The following is a 13,516-nucleotide window of genomic DNA, read 5'->3' as shown; positions in this document are numbered from 1 at the left end:
TGTCCCGTGTCCAGGAATTATAGTTGATTGTCCCGGATTTCGAATACCAGTTTTCTAGCGACTTACAAAAAATATTATCAATTTTAGTATATTTTTCAACCGACCGAATTCGTAATCCTCGAATTGTCCCGGAAACGACGTGCTTGAATCTGGCAGCCCTAATTGTAATGTAGTTTTGCATTGTAGTGTAGTCAGTGACGTAGCGAGCTTAACTCGCGCTCCGGGCACATTACCCTTTTAGCAACCACCCCCCCCCCCCAATTCGAAAACCATCTAATGAAATCCAGCAACTTTATGTTTCGTGGACCACTGGCGCCCCTTTGTGAGTAGCGCCCGGGTATGTTGCCCCCCCTGCTACGCCACAAGTGTAGTGCAGAGCTGGTCAGTGCCGACGCACCTGGAGCACGGGCACGGAGTGCGCCAGCAGCGCGTCCACGACGGCCGCGTTGCCCAGGGTGCAGGCGACGTACAGCGCCGTCTGGCCGCTCGCGTCCCGCGCGTTCACGTCGAACGCGAACCGGTACTGACACTTGCCCGTCGCGTCTCTGGGATTACACAATTTTTAACCGACTTCAAAAAAGGAGGAGGTTACTCAATTTTTTATTTATGATGTTCGGGGATAGCTTCGACGTTTACGTAACCGATTTTGATAATTCTTTGTTTTTGTTGTAAAGGAGATATCCCTGGTGTGGTACCATAATAGGCTAGGTTTAAATTTATTTATTGGTTTTAATTTATTTTATTTTTTAATGAAAATTATTGAATTGACGAAATTATTATAGTTTTTATTAATATAGATTATGTTATTTGGCTATGTATTGTGAATTTTTAGTAATAACTTAGTTTTGTTTTCTTAAATGAAATAATGGAATTGAATTTGATGTCAATTTTTGTATTTTTATCTTCATATGACATGTATTTACATTCTACATATATACGACAACGACACTAACGCATCAGAATAATATCCTGTAATGTTAGATATAAGATGATGGAATAAATAAATAAACAAATAATAAGGAAACCAGGATCTGATGATGGGATCCCAGAGGAATCGAGGGCAACCCTCGAAAATCGTAGGGACAACTAGTACATTTGTTAATTTTGTTCGTCTACTTACGTATTACTTGTCGAAGTAATCAAAGTCGGTTTTTTTCGTTTGCGAGAAAACACAATTATAAAGATTACAAATTTTCCCATGTATTTACAAAGGTGGCGGATATGCACTGCACCCGATAAACGCCTCACATATCTTCTATTTTATATCCTTAGAGGAAAACTAAAGCTAATCTCACTACTTGTCTAACCTTCTTAAATCTGTCTTAGACTAAATTTTGCCTAAGCGTTATGTCAATTATATTTTCAAGTTTTATGTTACAACTAGCTGTGCCCGCGACTTCGTACGCGTAGAATTTAACCAAAATAGCTATTTTTCAGTTCGCATAAAAATTTTAAAATAAAAGTGGCCTAAGTTACTTCTTATTAAATCAGCTATCTGACAGTGAAAGTCCAAAGAAACAAACAGACAGACAAAAATTATAAAGAATGCTATTTTGTTATAAACAACGTGTGTACATCTGTAGCGACATCTATCGCGCGGCATACAAACTAGAAAAAACTGACATATCCTATGCGATGTAGGCATCGCGCTATCAAAGTTATCAAAGTGTTTGAGTATATATACAAGATCCCGACAACAACCTTCGGGGCGTTAGCCTACTAGACGCAACATCCGTCTGGTCGGAGGATCTTCCCTTTTCAATGGGGGATGAGGAACTTTACATCCTGTTCTCCAAACATCCATATGCATTTAGTAAGAAGAGGTTACTTTAATATTACAAACAGACACTCCAATTTTGTTTATTTGTATAGACTATATAAACTATTTACTTACAAAGACATAACAGGTCCAGACGTATACGTTGCAGATGTTTTAAGCTTTTTGACGATCACTCTGTAACCAGTGCCGATACCAAAATGCCTAGGTCGCGTATCGCATCGCTAGTCAATGAATTTATTAATATTAATATATTTTTTATCAAATAATAATAATAATAATAATACACTTTATTGTACACCAAAAACAGAAATAATACATATCAAAGAAAGAAAGAAAATATTGACAATATATTCATTAGGTACAAAGGCCTTATCGCTAAAAAGCGATCTCTTCCAGGCAACCTTAGGGCAAAGAAAATGGCCTAACGTCAGCATAGGTGTACAAGTTACAACAAATTTATTATAAATATTCAAATAATTAAACATATACATACATACATATACATATACATACATATATATATTTTTTATCAAACTTACGAAAACGCACGAGTATTTAGTAAGCCTAAAGTTTTCTACGTGACATTGGCGCAATCATCTGTGCTCATCTGGCAATGTTGAAAGCCATCAACTCTGAAGAAGAAGTTTTGCCAGTTTGACATTTTGCAAGGCAGGACGGTATCGATCGCGTTAGTTAGTTGAAATACTTATTTTTTATATTTTTTTATTAAATTTAAGGACTTTTATCCTACAGACACGACAGTCCCATTATAACTTTTAAGGTAAATAGTCACACACGTACAAAAAAAAAAAAACCTTAAAAAAACTCAATTATTAGCCAACTTATAAAAACCAAAAATCATTCTAGCATATTCTGACACTGATAGAATATTTTGCACCGCCCCAACATCGAACGAAAGTTTTAAATTCTTAAACAGTAATTGTCTCTGACTCTGCAACACACATTCCATCAACAAGTGCAATAAAGATTCTTTAGTTCCCCACGTATCACAATTCAGAGTAATTTTTTTTATAAGAGTTACAATACTTATTGGTAAAAAATAAATAAAAATAATGTACGCGGATAAGCCTAAAATTGCCAGTGCCAACTACGAGTCCGTGGACGTTGTACAATTGAATTAAAAAATTGGCTGTCTGTAACTGAGGTAGGGCACAGCAGGAATTTCCTGCTAAATAATACTGCTTATTGCTTCAGCAGTATTGTTTTCCTGTTGGTGAGTAAGGTGACCAGAGCTCCTGGGGGGGATTGGGGTGATTTGCAGGTGTCTATAAGCTACGGTAATCGCTTACCATCAGGTGAGCCGTACGCTTGTTCACCGACCTAGTGATATTAAAAAAAAAGAAAGCTGGTTTACGGACGATAGTTTAACGTGACGTCATAAAAAAACATCTCCTCGGACGCACAGGCCAATGAGTCATCCTTTTTCGTGCGTGCAGCCAGCGTTCATCGGTTTATTGGACGTTGTCACGTCAAAAAAAAAAAAATTCGATTCGATACAAAAACGTGGATTAATTTTAAGTCGAGCGTGTTTAGGGAAGTGCGCCAGATCAGACAAAGTCGAGGTGATAAGCCACCCTTGTGCCCAGCGTGACCTGGCGATATATTCGAGAGGTCGACACGTTCGATTACATCACCGCTGATATGAGCTATTGAATGGAACGATCCTACAGACGCTTCATTGGTGATCCACTGAGACTTAGGGGCCGAACGTACATGTTACGCAGAATTTTATTTTATTACTAGCTGTGCCCGCGACTTCGTCCGCGTGGAATTTAACAAAAAAGTTATTGTTCAGTTCGCAGAGTTATAAAATAAATAAATTTCTAAAATAAAAGTAACATAAGTTACTCGTTATTACATCAGCTATCTGCCAGTGATAGTCTCGTCAAAATCGGTCCAACCGTTTCAGAGATTAGCCGGAACAAACAGACAGACAGACAAAAATTGTAGAATATGTTATTTTGGTATATGTACCGCGTATGTAAGCGCTTATTTTAGTATTACAAACAGACACTCCAATTATATTTATTTGTATAGAGTATAGATGTACGTTTTTACGCTTTCAATGACACCGTAAATTATATTACGTTACAAAAACTAGTTCAGTCATAAATTATTGAAATAATTGGGTGTATTTTGAAAGTATTTAATAATATCCTCCCTTTGTCGTATCTTGTTACGATAAGCAAAGAGAACCTTCCTCCCCCGTTAGCGATTTTAAATTCATTGTATTTAACTCCTTAATTATAAAATGTTAATAATGATAATGAAATGGTAAATAAATTAATAATAAAATTATAATTCACAGTAATATAATATTTAAAAAAAGGAATGCACATTTTAGTTGTTTTAAAATTATTATTATTATTATTAAAAAATATTATTATAGTTATTGTTAATTCAAAATTTATTAAAATGTAATTATTTAATTATTTAAATGTTGTTCAAGCGATATCTAGTGGGCAGTGGCGCTTCTAATGTGAAGTCGCCGCTTATCAGCCAATGAGAGGGCGACGGGCGGGGGGACCTCGCCTAACTTCATACGTTTTTTTTTCCTTGTTCAAAATATTTCAATTTGTAACGTTCATCTTTTCTTATTCATTATTCGTTGTTATTTGGTCAGACAATACACGGAATCTTTATTATACGAGTCGTCTTTTATTTCAAAGTAAAAGTAAACGTTAATAGTTTTAATACCGATTGATCTTGAAATCGCATATAATAAAAGCAATCAGAATTACGAACAAATGTAATTGTACTAACATTAGATTATAAACACCATTGTTACTAACGCTATACGGGCTAGTCCCGAAATAAAGATTATTATTATTATTATAAAGATAAATTTTTTTTGAACATAAAATTTTGTGCTCTAACAGAGCGATGTCATTTTTATTCTACATATTCATATTCTTTATTGTACTTCGGGCCTTTCTCACCGGTTTCAATAACGCTATACAGTTATGATATATAATTTACTAGCTATTACCCGCGATTTCGGTTGCATTGAATTTTTTTTTAAATATTACTTCTAATACCTCCAAGAATATGCGTACAAAGTTTCATAATGATCGGTTAAGTAGTTTTCGCGTCAAAGCTTAACAAACAAACTTACATTCAAATTTATAATATTAGTAGAGATTCGTATATAATTCTTTTTCATTAACGACTTCCTAAGTTATTTCTATTAAATTATTAATCTAAAAGTTGGTAGTTTCTGAATTGAGGTGAAACGGGTCCTAATGACATATTCTACCTCCTGCTTTTAAAGTATGCCGTGTGGCGTGGGCCGTGTACAATAGCACCACCCCCTTTCTTCCCGTGGGGGTCGTAAAAAGCGACCGAGGGATAAACCTGGCTCAAAATCATCAGGGTCCTGGAGAAGGAAAACTTCATTGGAAACCCGGAATGGGGTCTCCGTCAAGCATTCGTGGCATAGCTCTATAATGCGAAAGACTGCTGCAGCCCAACTTGCTCCACACGTATCGACTCGTCGTTCCGGTGGGCCTAACCAGTGAGGTCGAGAGGGTGGCGCAGAACTTAGGCAACTCTGCGTTTTCCTGAAGAGTGTCCTAGGCGACACAGTGTCTGTCTGACACTGTCTAAATCGTCTGCAATAGACGGACTAAGGCCAAAGAGAGAGCTTTTAAAGTCTATCAGTAACTTATGTAGAGGATAAACTCTATCGAGTACCGGTAGAATAGTGACTAAGCAATTCACATGACAAATTATGGCTACAAAGCAAGTTGGTAAGGTTGAAATTATTTCTAAAATACCCAAGCCTCTATAGACGCAATACACCATGAGATATGATAGTTATTTCTACATGACTCACGTGTAGGTAGACAGGAGGTGCTCCGGGTAGGGGTACTCCAGTAACAGCGTCACTACCGCGGGGTGGCCGCCGATACACGCCGCGTGGAGCGGTAGCCATTTCTCTACCGTTTCTTGCTGATGGACAAGACAATTGGTTTACAGTTGAGCTCAGATATTTGGTGTCAGTCAGTCAGTACAGTCATACAACACTTTTTGGAAGAAATGATTTATATTGTTAAATATATAATCTGTATTATGTACGTCTTATGTTATTATACGAGATTGGCGGCAAAATTAAGAGAGATGAAAAATAATGTCAGTATTTGCGGCCGCGTCGTTTTCGAAGATTAAAGAGATTAAATCTAGCTGTGTTAACAAAGCTAGTTTCGCGTCACCTGTATAGCTTCTGGAAAGTGATGCAGCAGTAATTTCGCGATGTCCAGGTGTCCGTGGTAGCAGGCGATGTACAGCGGTCCGTACCGGGTGACGGGATGAGCTCTCCCATCAGCGCCAGCCTCCACCAGCGCCGCTGCGGCTGTAGTGGCACCTAGCTCGGAAGCGCTGCAATTATACTCCTGGTTCTGTATACATTGCAAGTCTAAAAAAAGTTTTTAATAAAAATGTTCTACTAACACATATAGCAAAGTATTCGCGCCCCCTGGGGTCAGGTTGGCGACGATGCCAGCAGCGGAACCGAGCTCTTGCAACTTGGTCTGCAACGCGGCCGCATCCCCACGTACCACCAGCTCACGTAACTGCCCGTGCTGGGAGACGCGCTCGCGTTCCAGGGCATCTGGGGAAGACGGGTTACTTGTTAAACACTTTTAGACGTAAACAGTGACTAGATATGAGTGGGGTCTTCTCAGTCAAGTCACGTACCACTGCATTCTATTCTAATAATATAATACTGAAGACTTTGTTTGTTTGAACGCGCTAATCTCGGGAACTACTCGTTTAAATGATTTTTTTTCTGTGTTGGATTCACCGAGGGATGTTATAGGCTATATTAATTATAAGAAAATTTAAACTTTATGGGAACCAAAGCGATTATATGACTTTTTCACTACTTAGAAAAAGGGCTAAGTCTCTTGAACATTCATGTTATGAATCTTACATAAATAGAACTGAAGATGCTATAACAACTAATCCTAGAGCTTTTTGGTCCTTTATAAAGTACAATAGCAAAACATCTTCCACTTTTCCTTCCACCATGTCTTATAATAGTGAAACTGCTTCCACCGGTGACAAAATTTGTGATTTGTTTTCAAATTATTTTCAAGCTAACTTTCTTAAGTCTAGTCCGAACTCCAACTTCACCTACCCCGTGACGCAGAAAATAAATAACTACAATATTGGAGATATACGTATTGATAATGACGAGCTCCTCAAGCTCTTGGAATCCGTTAATTTAAATAAAGGTGCCGGCCCCGATGACATTCCTCCTTTAATGATTTTAAAATGTGCTAAAAGTTTGGTTACCCCTTTGAGTATGCTTTTTAGACGATCATTGGATGAAGGCTATGTACCAAACATGTGGAAGTCGGCGTTTATAACCCCTATATATAAAAATGGCGATAAAACTAACATAAAAAATTATAGACCAATCTCAAAACTTTGCATTTTTGCCAAAATCTTTGAGAATATCGTTTATCGACAGGTTTATGCTACAATTCAGGCTTGGTTCATTCCAGAGCAGCATGGTTTTTTGAAGGGTCGCTCGACCACATCTAATCTTCTTCTTACATATGATTATGTTAGCTCATCAATGGATTCGGGTGCACAGGTTGACATAATATATACCGATTTTAGTAAGGCTTTTGATCGTATTGACCACTGTATTCTGCTTCAAAAGATCTATATGGCGGGAATACATGGAAATCTATTTCGTTGGTTCTCCTCATATATAAATAACCGCTCCCAGGCAGTAGCTTTAAACGGCTACGTCTCTGCCTGGGTGTCTATTCCCTCTGGAGTGCCGCAAGGCTCATTATTGGGGCCACTTCTCTTTGCCATATTTCTGAACGATGTATCATCATGTTTTCATCATTCTCTTTGCTTATTGTATGCTGATGATGCTAAAATAATAAAACGTATTTCTTCAATGGATGACTGTCGATTACTGCAGGATGACCTAAACAGATTCAACAATTACTGCCAAATTAATAAATTAGACCTTAATGTCTCGAAATGCCACATCATGAATTTTACTCGCAAATTAAACACTCTTAGATACAATTACACCCTAAAAGATCAAACGATGGTACATATAAATAAAATTAAAGACCTAGGTGTAGTTGTAGACTGCAAGCTGTTATTCAACGAGCATGTCGAATATATCGTAAAAAAGGCCTCAAGGGCTTTGGGGTTTGTTATTAGATCTTGCAAGAACTTTAGAACACTTAAGCCTGTAAAAATTCTATACTGCTCATACGTACGTAGTATACTTGAGTATTGTTCTGAAATCTGGAACCCAACATATAGTACGTATGTAAATAGAATCGAATGTATCCAGAAACGGTTTTTAAGATACTTGCAGTATAAATGTGGTGATAATTTAGTTGACTATGAAAGCAGATGTAAAAAATACCATTTTCTTCCCCTGAGATTACGTCGAAATGTTTCTGATTTGGTATATCTAAATAAAATTATCAACAATATTATAGATAACACAGACTTACACAACATAATTAAATTTAATGTACCTAGTAGGTTATTTCGTAATTTTGCCCCATTTTATGTCCCACTTTGTCATAGTAATTATCGTCGAAATTCCTTTATTTGTAGATCTACCACGCGATTTAATGACTTTTTGCGCGACCATCGTGACGTTGATGTTTTTCTCATTAAACCTTACTCTATTAGACGATTGGTGACCACAGAATATTTCTCTTCCGATAGCTAATAATGTCTAAGCAGTTTAATGATCCAGCTAAGTTCTCAAACCATCCTAAGTTTAATTTTGTTTTACCCAAGCTCTTAATCAGTACAGCACTCTTTAGTTGTTAATTGTAAAAACTTATAAATGGCTTTTAGTTTTTTAATTGTATTTTTTAATTTGTTATGTATAGCTGTAAGTTTTTCTGAATAAATAAAATAAAATAAAATAAATATTATATTTTAATGCGATTCTTTTTTCTCAAATTAACACGTGTGGAATCGCGGAGCGCAGCTAGTGTTTTTTTCATACAACTAAGTCGGCAAATCACCGTAGCTTATAGACGTCTGCAACACCAGAAGCATCGCAAACGCGTTGCCGACCCAATCCCCAATCCCCCCAGGAGCTCTGGTCGAGGTACTACCTCAGTCGGGCCGCTCCAGATTTTGAGTAGGCCTGCTGTGCCTCGGTTAAATCAGTTTTAATAAAATGCGCAACTTGTATGAAAGAAACAGAAGAGGGACGAAATCTATTGAAGGAAAGCAAATCATGATCAAACCAGGCTCAAGCCTTGTTGTAAAGGGAAGAAAGAGTCGAAGTAAAACTTCTTTAAGCACGTTTGACTTGGGGAGTAAGCTGGTGAATGCGTGACGAGAGCGTTACGGAAAAGTGTGATCGGGTGAGGCGAACGGAGCAAGAAAGAGTATACATGTTACATATGGCAAAATAACGTTTTTTTTTTATTTTTGTCTGTCTGTCTGTTTGTTCCGGCTAATCTCTGAAACGGCTGGACCGATTTTGACGGGAATTTCACTGGTAGATAGCTGATGTAAGGAGTAACTTAGGCTTACTTTAATTTTAGATTTTTTTTATAACTCTGAACTGAACAATAATTGTTTTGTTAAATTCCACGCGGACGAAGTTGCGAGCACAGCTGGGTTATACATATAATTATTATAACGAACTTCAAGACAGTTATAACACGTGCTTTAGACAAAAATTATAGAACCACTTTTTCCCAAAATCAAGTAACGCATTCTCTAGCACTAAAAATAAGTACTAATCCAACGTCGCAGTACTAGACTTCAGCCGAATGACATTATCAATTGATTGAACGAAGATGAAGGTCGAGCTTATTGCGCGGAAGCGGACACTTGATCTTTTATTGATTCAAAATGATTTGTCAATCAAATAGAACTAGATTATCGTCCCGGCTTCCGCTCTTATTTTAGGTTAGCCCGATAGTCGACCTATTCCCAGATGCGTTGGAGCAACGGTTGCGGGCTCGAACCCCGTACGTGACAAACATTTGTATTGGCCGTACAGGTGTTTGCCGTGGTCTGGGAGTTTGAGCAGTCCCTGTGGGTCTCCCCACCGTGCCTCGGAGAGCACGTTAAGCCGTTGATCCCGGTCGTTATCATGTACAGTAGCGATCGTTACTCATAGTAGGGAATATATCCGCCAACCCTCATTGGAGCAGCGTGGTGGATTAAGCTCTGATCCTTGTCCTACATGGGGAAAGAGGCCTAAGCCCAGTAGTGGGATATTACAGGCTGAAGCGATGGTAAGAGATGAGGCATTACTTACGCGTTGGCGACCTATTTCCAGCTGTCAAAATGTACCGCCCGGATTTCTCGCTACCTTACTCACCACAAAAACACAACGTTACTTATATCGCAAAAGAAATTATGTGTGTAGCTTTTAATAAATAATAATAATAAGTGAAATTCTCATACTAAAAACCCAAATGGATTGTAACATCGTACGTATGTAGGAGCTTCACAAAAACAATATACACAAACGCCCAGACCACGACACACACTGTCTACAACAAACAAACAAACCCTCGTACTTGTATATTATTATATTACATTACTTATGCGTAAATTTTACGATTATCATTTCAATTAATCCAGTTCCTTATCAACGAACCAGTTTTAGAATTACTTAAAAAATATTAGTATGTACACTTGTAAATAATAAAAATGGCTGAGCAATAAAATACGACTAAAATTAAAAAGATCTTAATGGATAACATTTGTTAAAAACATTTAATTGCTTAAGTAAATATAGCTAAAAAGTACCTACATCTGTTTTTATATAAAAAAAGTGTTATACCTGTATGTACGTCTAAATAGAACTAAATATAAATAATTGTGTTTGCTGGTAAACGAAAAAAAACCGACTTCAATTATATCGACAAGTAATACAACGTAGGTAGACGAAAAAATAGTCAAGTAAATACGCATTATCAAAGATTACTCCAAAAGTTGCAATCAGATCTCGATTAAATTTAAATGTGACCACACGATAAACATCGGCTTTCGATTAAATTAAAAATTATCAAAATCGGTACACCCAGTAAAAAGTTATGCGGATTTTTGAGTTTCCCTCGATTTCTCTGGGATCCCATCATCAGATCCTGGTTTACTTATCATGGTACCAAACTAGGGATATCTCCTTTCTAACAAAAAAAAGAATTATTAAAATCGGTTCATAAACGACGAAGCTATTCCCTGAACATCCATAAAATATATATATCTAATATTATATAATATATATATATATATATATATATATATATATATACGATCGAATTGAGCAACCTCCTCCTTTTTTGAAGTCGGTTAAAAAGAATCGCTAAATGTGTTCGAAGTGCTCTAATAAGTTGGTGAGTCGTCAACTTATCTTACTTCTACCTTTCCCTTTCGTACGCGCGTGCGTGCTTACGAGCGTGTGTACTTGCGTATGAATTGTTGTGCAAGCGAGCACACGCGCGTGCAGGCATATTTACGGGTGTGCGAGCGAGCGTACGTGCGTGCGTGTGTACGTATATGCGTGCGTGTGTACGTATATGCGTGCGTGTGTACGTATATGCGTACGTGTGTGTTTTTATCAATCTTCAAATACCAACCTGCCTGCCAAGGATCCTTGACATCATCAATGAAATACTGCGCTGCATCATACGCATCCTCCGCATCGAGGTGCCTGCGCCGCACATGCGCGACACTGGTCACGTGGTTGACCCTCATCGACCTCCAGCGACGCAACATTTTGCGACCAATAGGATCACTTCTTATATCACAACGCAATGCCGATTCTCGACTCTGATTGGTTGAAAAATCCTTTCGTTGTGACGCAATACATGTACTTGATTCCGATTGGTTGATTTATTTTTATTATGTTTAATTGCAGCACATTTTTGACATTTTAACCTGTTTTAAGACTGTCATTTTGTTTGTTTATTTAAATTAAAACACTTTTTTTCGTATTTCTTTAGCATTATTCGTGATTTTTTGTGTCTTTTTTATTAATTTTGTCGATCTAAAAGTAATATTATTAAAAGGTAAAGCTTGTAAGTTTGTTTATAGATTTATAGGAACTAATTTAATAATAATAATTAGAAGAACAGAGTCGTAACTATATTATTCCGAAGTCTCTCAAGCTATGTTTTATTTTCTTAATTTAAAAAAGAAATCGGAAGAAAAAAAACTGTCGTTTTGTCCACCTATGTCGACATAATGAAAAGTGATGCAATTTATTTAGCCTTTAGTAGATGTAACACCGGAGTTCGCGGCGCCATCATATGTGGTAAAGGTATCAGCGCGGACCTTAAGCGCTCGGGGAAAGAATTGGGATCGCTTTGCGTATCGTGTAGGGTCGCAAACTGAAAATACTTTTGTCCAATAAAAAAGTGCGTGCGTACAAAGTACACATGTCAGAAGTGAAACTTCTTTGGCAAACTAATTTTTAAGTTTCATTTATATTTGTACAAATCTAAAGGTTTAGATTTTCGTTCCAGCGCCATCGACAAAAACGTTGTCGTTTCATCAAAACGCCGTTTCATCCGTAAAAATTTTAGCCTCATACGTCTAAAGTAATTTCTCTTAAAAAAAAATTAATAATAAATAAAACGTACATATTTCATCATTATTACAGCCTATACAGTCCACTGCTGGACACAGGCCTCCACAAGTTTACGCCAAAAATAACGTGAACTCATGTGTTTTGCCCATAGTCACCACGCTGGGCAGGCGGGTTGGTGACCGCAGGGCTAGCTTAGTCGCACCGAAGACGCTGCTGCCCGTCTTCGGCCTGTGTATTTCGAAACCAGCGGTAGAATGGTTATCCCGCCATCGGTTGGCTTTTTAAGTTCCAAGGTGGTAATGGAACTGTGTTATCCCTTAGTCGCCTCTTACAACACCCACGGGAAGAGAGGGGGTGGCTATATTCTTTAGTACCGTAGCTACACAGCATACATATTTAGTACTCATTAAATATTTTTTATCTATATCCAAAAAGTAACGAATGTATTGGTGGTAGCCATTTCGTCAAGATTTGAAGTTAGTAAAATTATGACTGACTATGTAATACCGGCGACCGGTATATTCATTAATTCTATTTAATTTATTTTTGTTTTTATGACTAGTATTTCGACTGTTTGTAACGTTCCACAGCTGAGCAAAAGCCCCATTTTCCGTGTAAGAGAAGATCCAGTATCATACAATGGGCATACATTGCTGAACTGTTACAACGGATACCGGGCGATAACCGCGCTTGTTAATGTGTTTAGCCTAATGTATTTGGTCGAAGGGTGTCAATGGCTCAGTAGTTAACACAGTAACGTAATGAGCTTAATTCGCACCCGGGGCACAATACCTTTTTTAGCCCCCCCTTTTGAAAACCATATAATATGTTCAGATTTTTTTGTTTTGCGTCCCATTCGGTGCCCCTTTGTGAGTAGCGCCCGGGGCATGACGCCCTCTTCCCCCCCCCCCCGCTATGACGCCCCCCCCCACTACTCCACTTGGTTAATATCTTAATATGGGTACTATTTTTAATTCTAGAACAGTCTCCGGAGTGCAAGGCGCCGCCGCGAAATATCGCGTTACAGCTCAGTGTAACATTGGACATGTGTATTGATTATGTGGTTAAAGCGGTCTTATGTACATACATATTTTTATATAATAGCATTATGTTATAATAATTAAGGCGAGGGTTGAGGATTAGGTAATAAGCCAGGT

The 13,516-nt window shown here is 37.7% G+C and overlaps 1 protein-coding gene across 1 annotated transcript in view; it reads right to left on the bottom strand.

Moving 5' to 3' along the window:
* Positions 1 to 13,516, bottom strand: part of LOC123667233 (leucine-rich repeat serine/threonine-protein kinase 1) — an 81,492-nt gene that overhangs the window by 35,936 nt on the left and 32,040 nt on the right. Inside the window, exons 4-7 of the mRNA XM_045601188.1 lie at positions 6,251 to 6,410; positions 6,013 to 6,178; positions 5,637 to 5,752; positions 407 to 545 (exon numbers count right to left, since the gene is read on the bottom strand). Of these exons, the coding sequence (XP_045457144.1) occupies positions 407 to 545; positions 5,637 to 5,752; positions 6,013 to 6,178; positions 6,251 to 6,410 (581 nt within the window). The remainder of the gene's footprint in view (positions 1 to 406; positions 546 to 5,636; positions 5,753 to 6,012; positions 6,179 to 6,250; positions 6,411 to 13,516) is intronic.

Source organism: Melitaea cinxia, chromosome 27 (genome assembly GCF_905220565.1).
Source record: "Melitaea cinxia chromosome 27, ilMelCinx1.1, whole genome shotgun sequence".
NCBI classification, from domain to species: domain Eukaryota; kingdom Metazoa; phylum Arthropoda; class Insecta; order Lepidoptera; family Nymphalidae; genus Melitaea; species Melitaea cinxia.
Note: the sequence above shows the minus strand (reverse complement) of the source record. Positions and strands in the feature narration are given on the sequence as shown.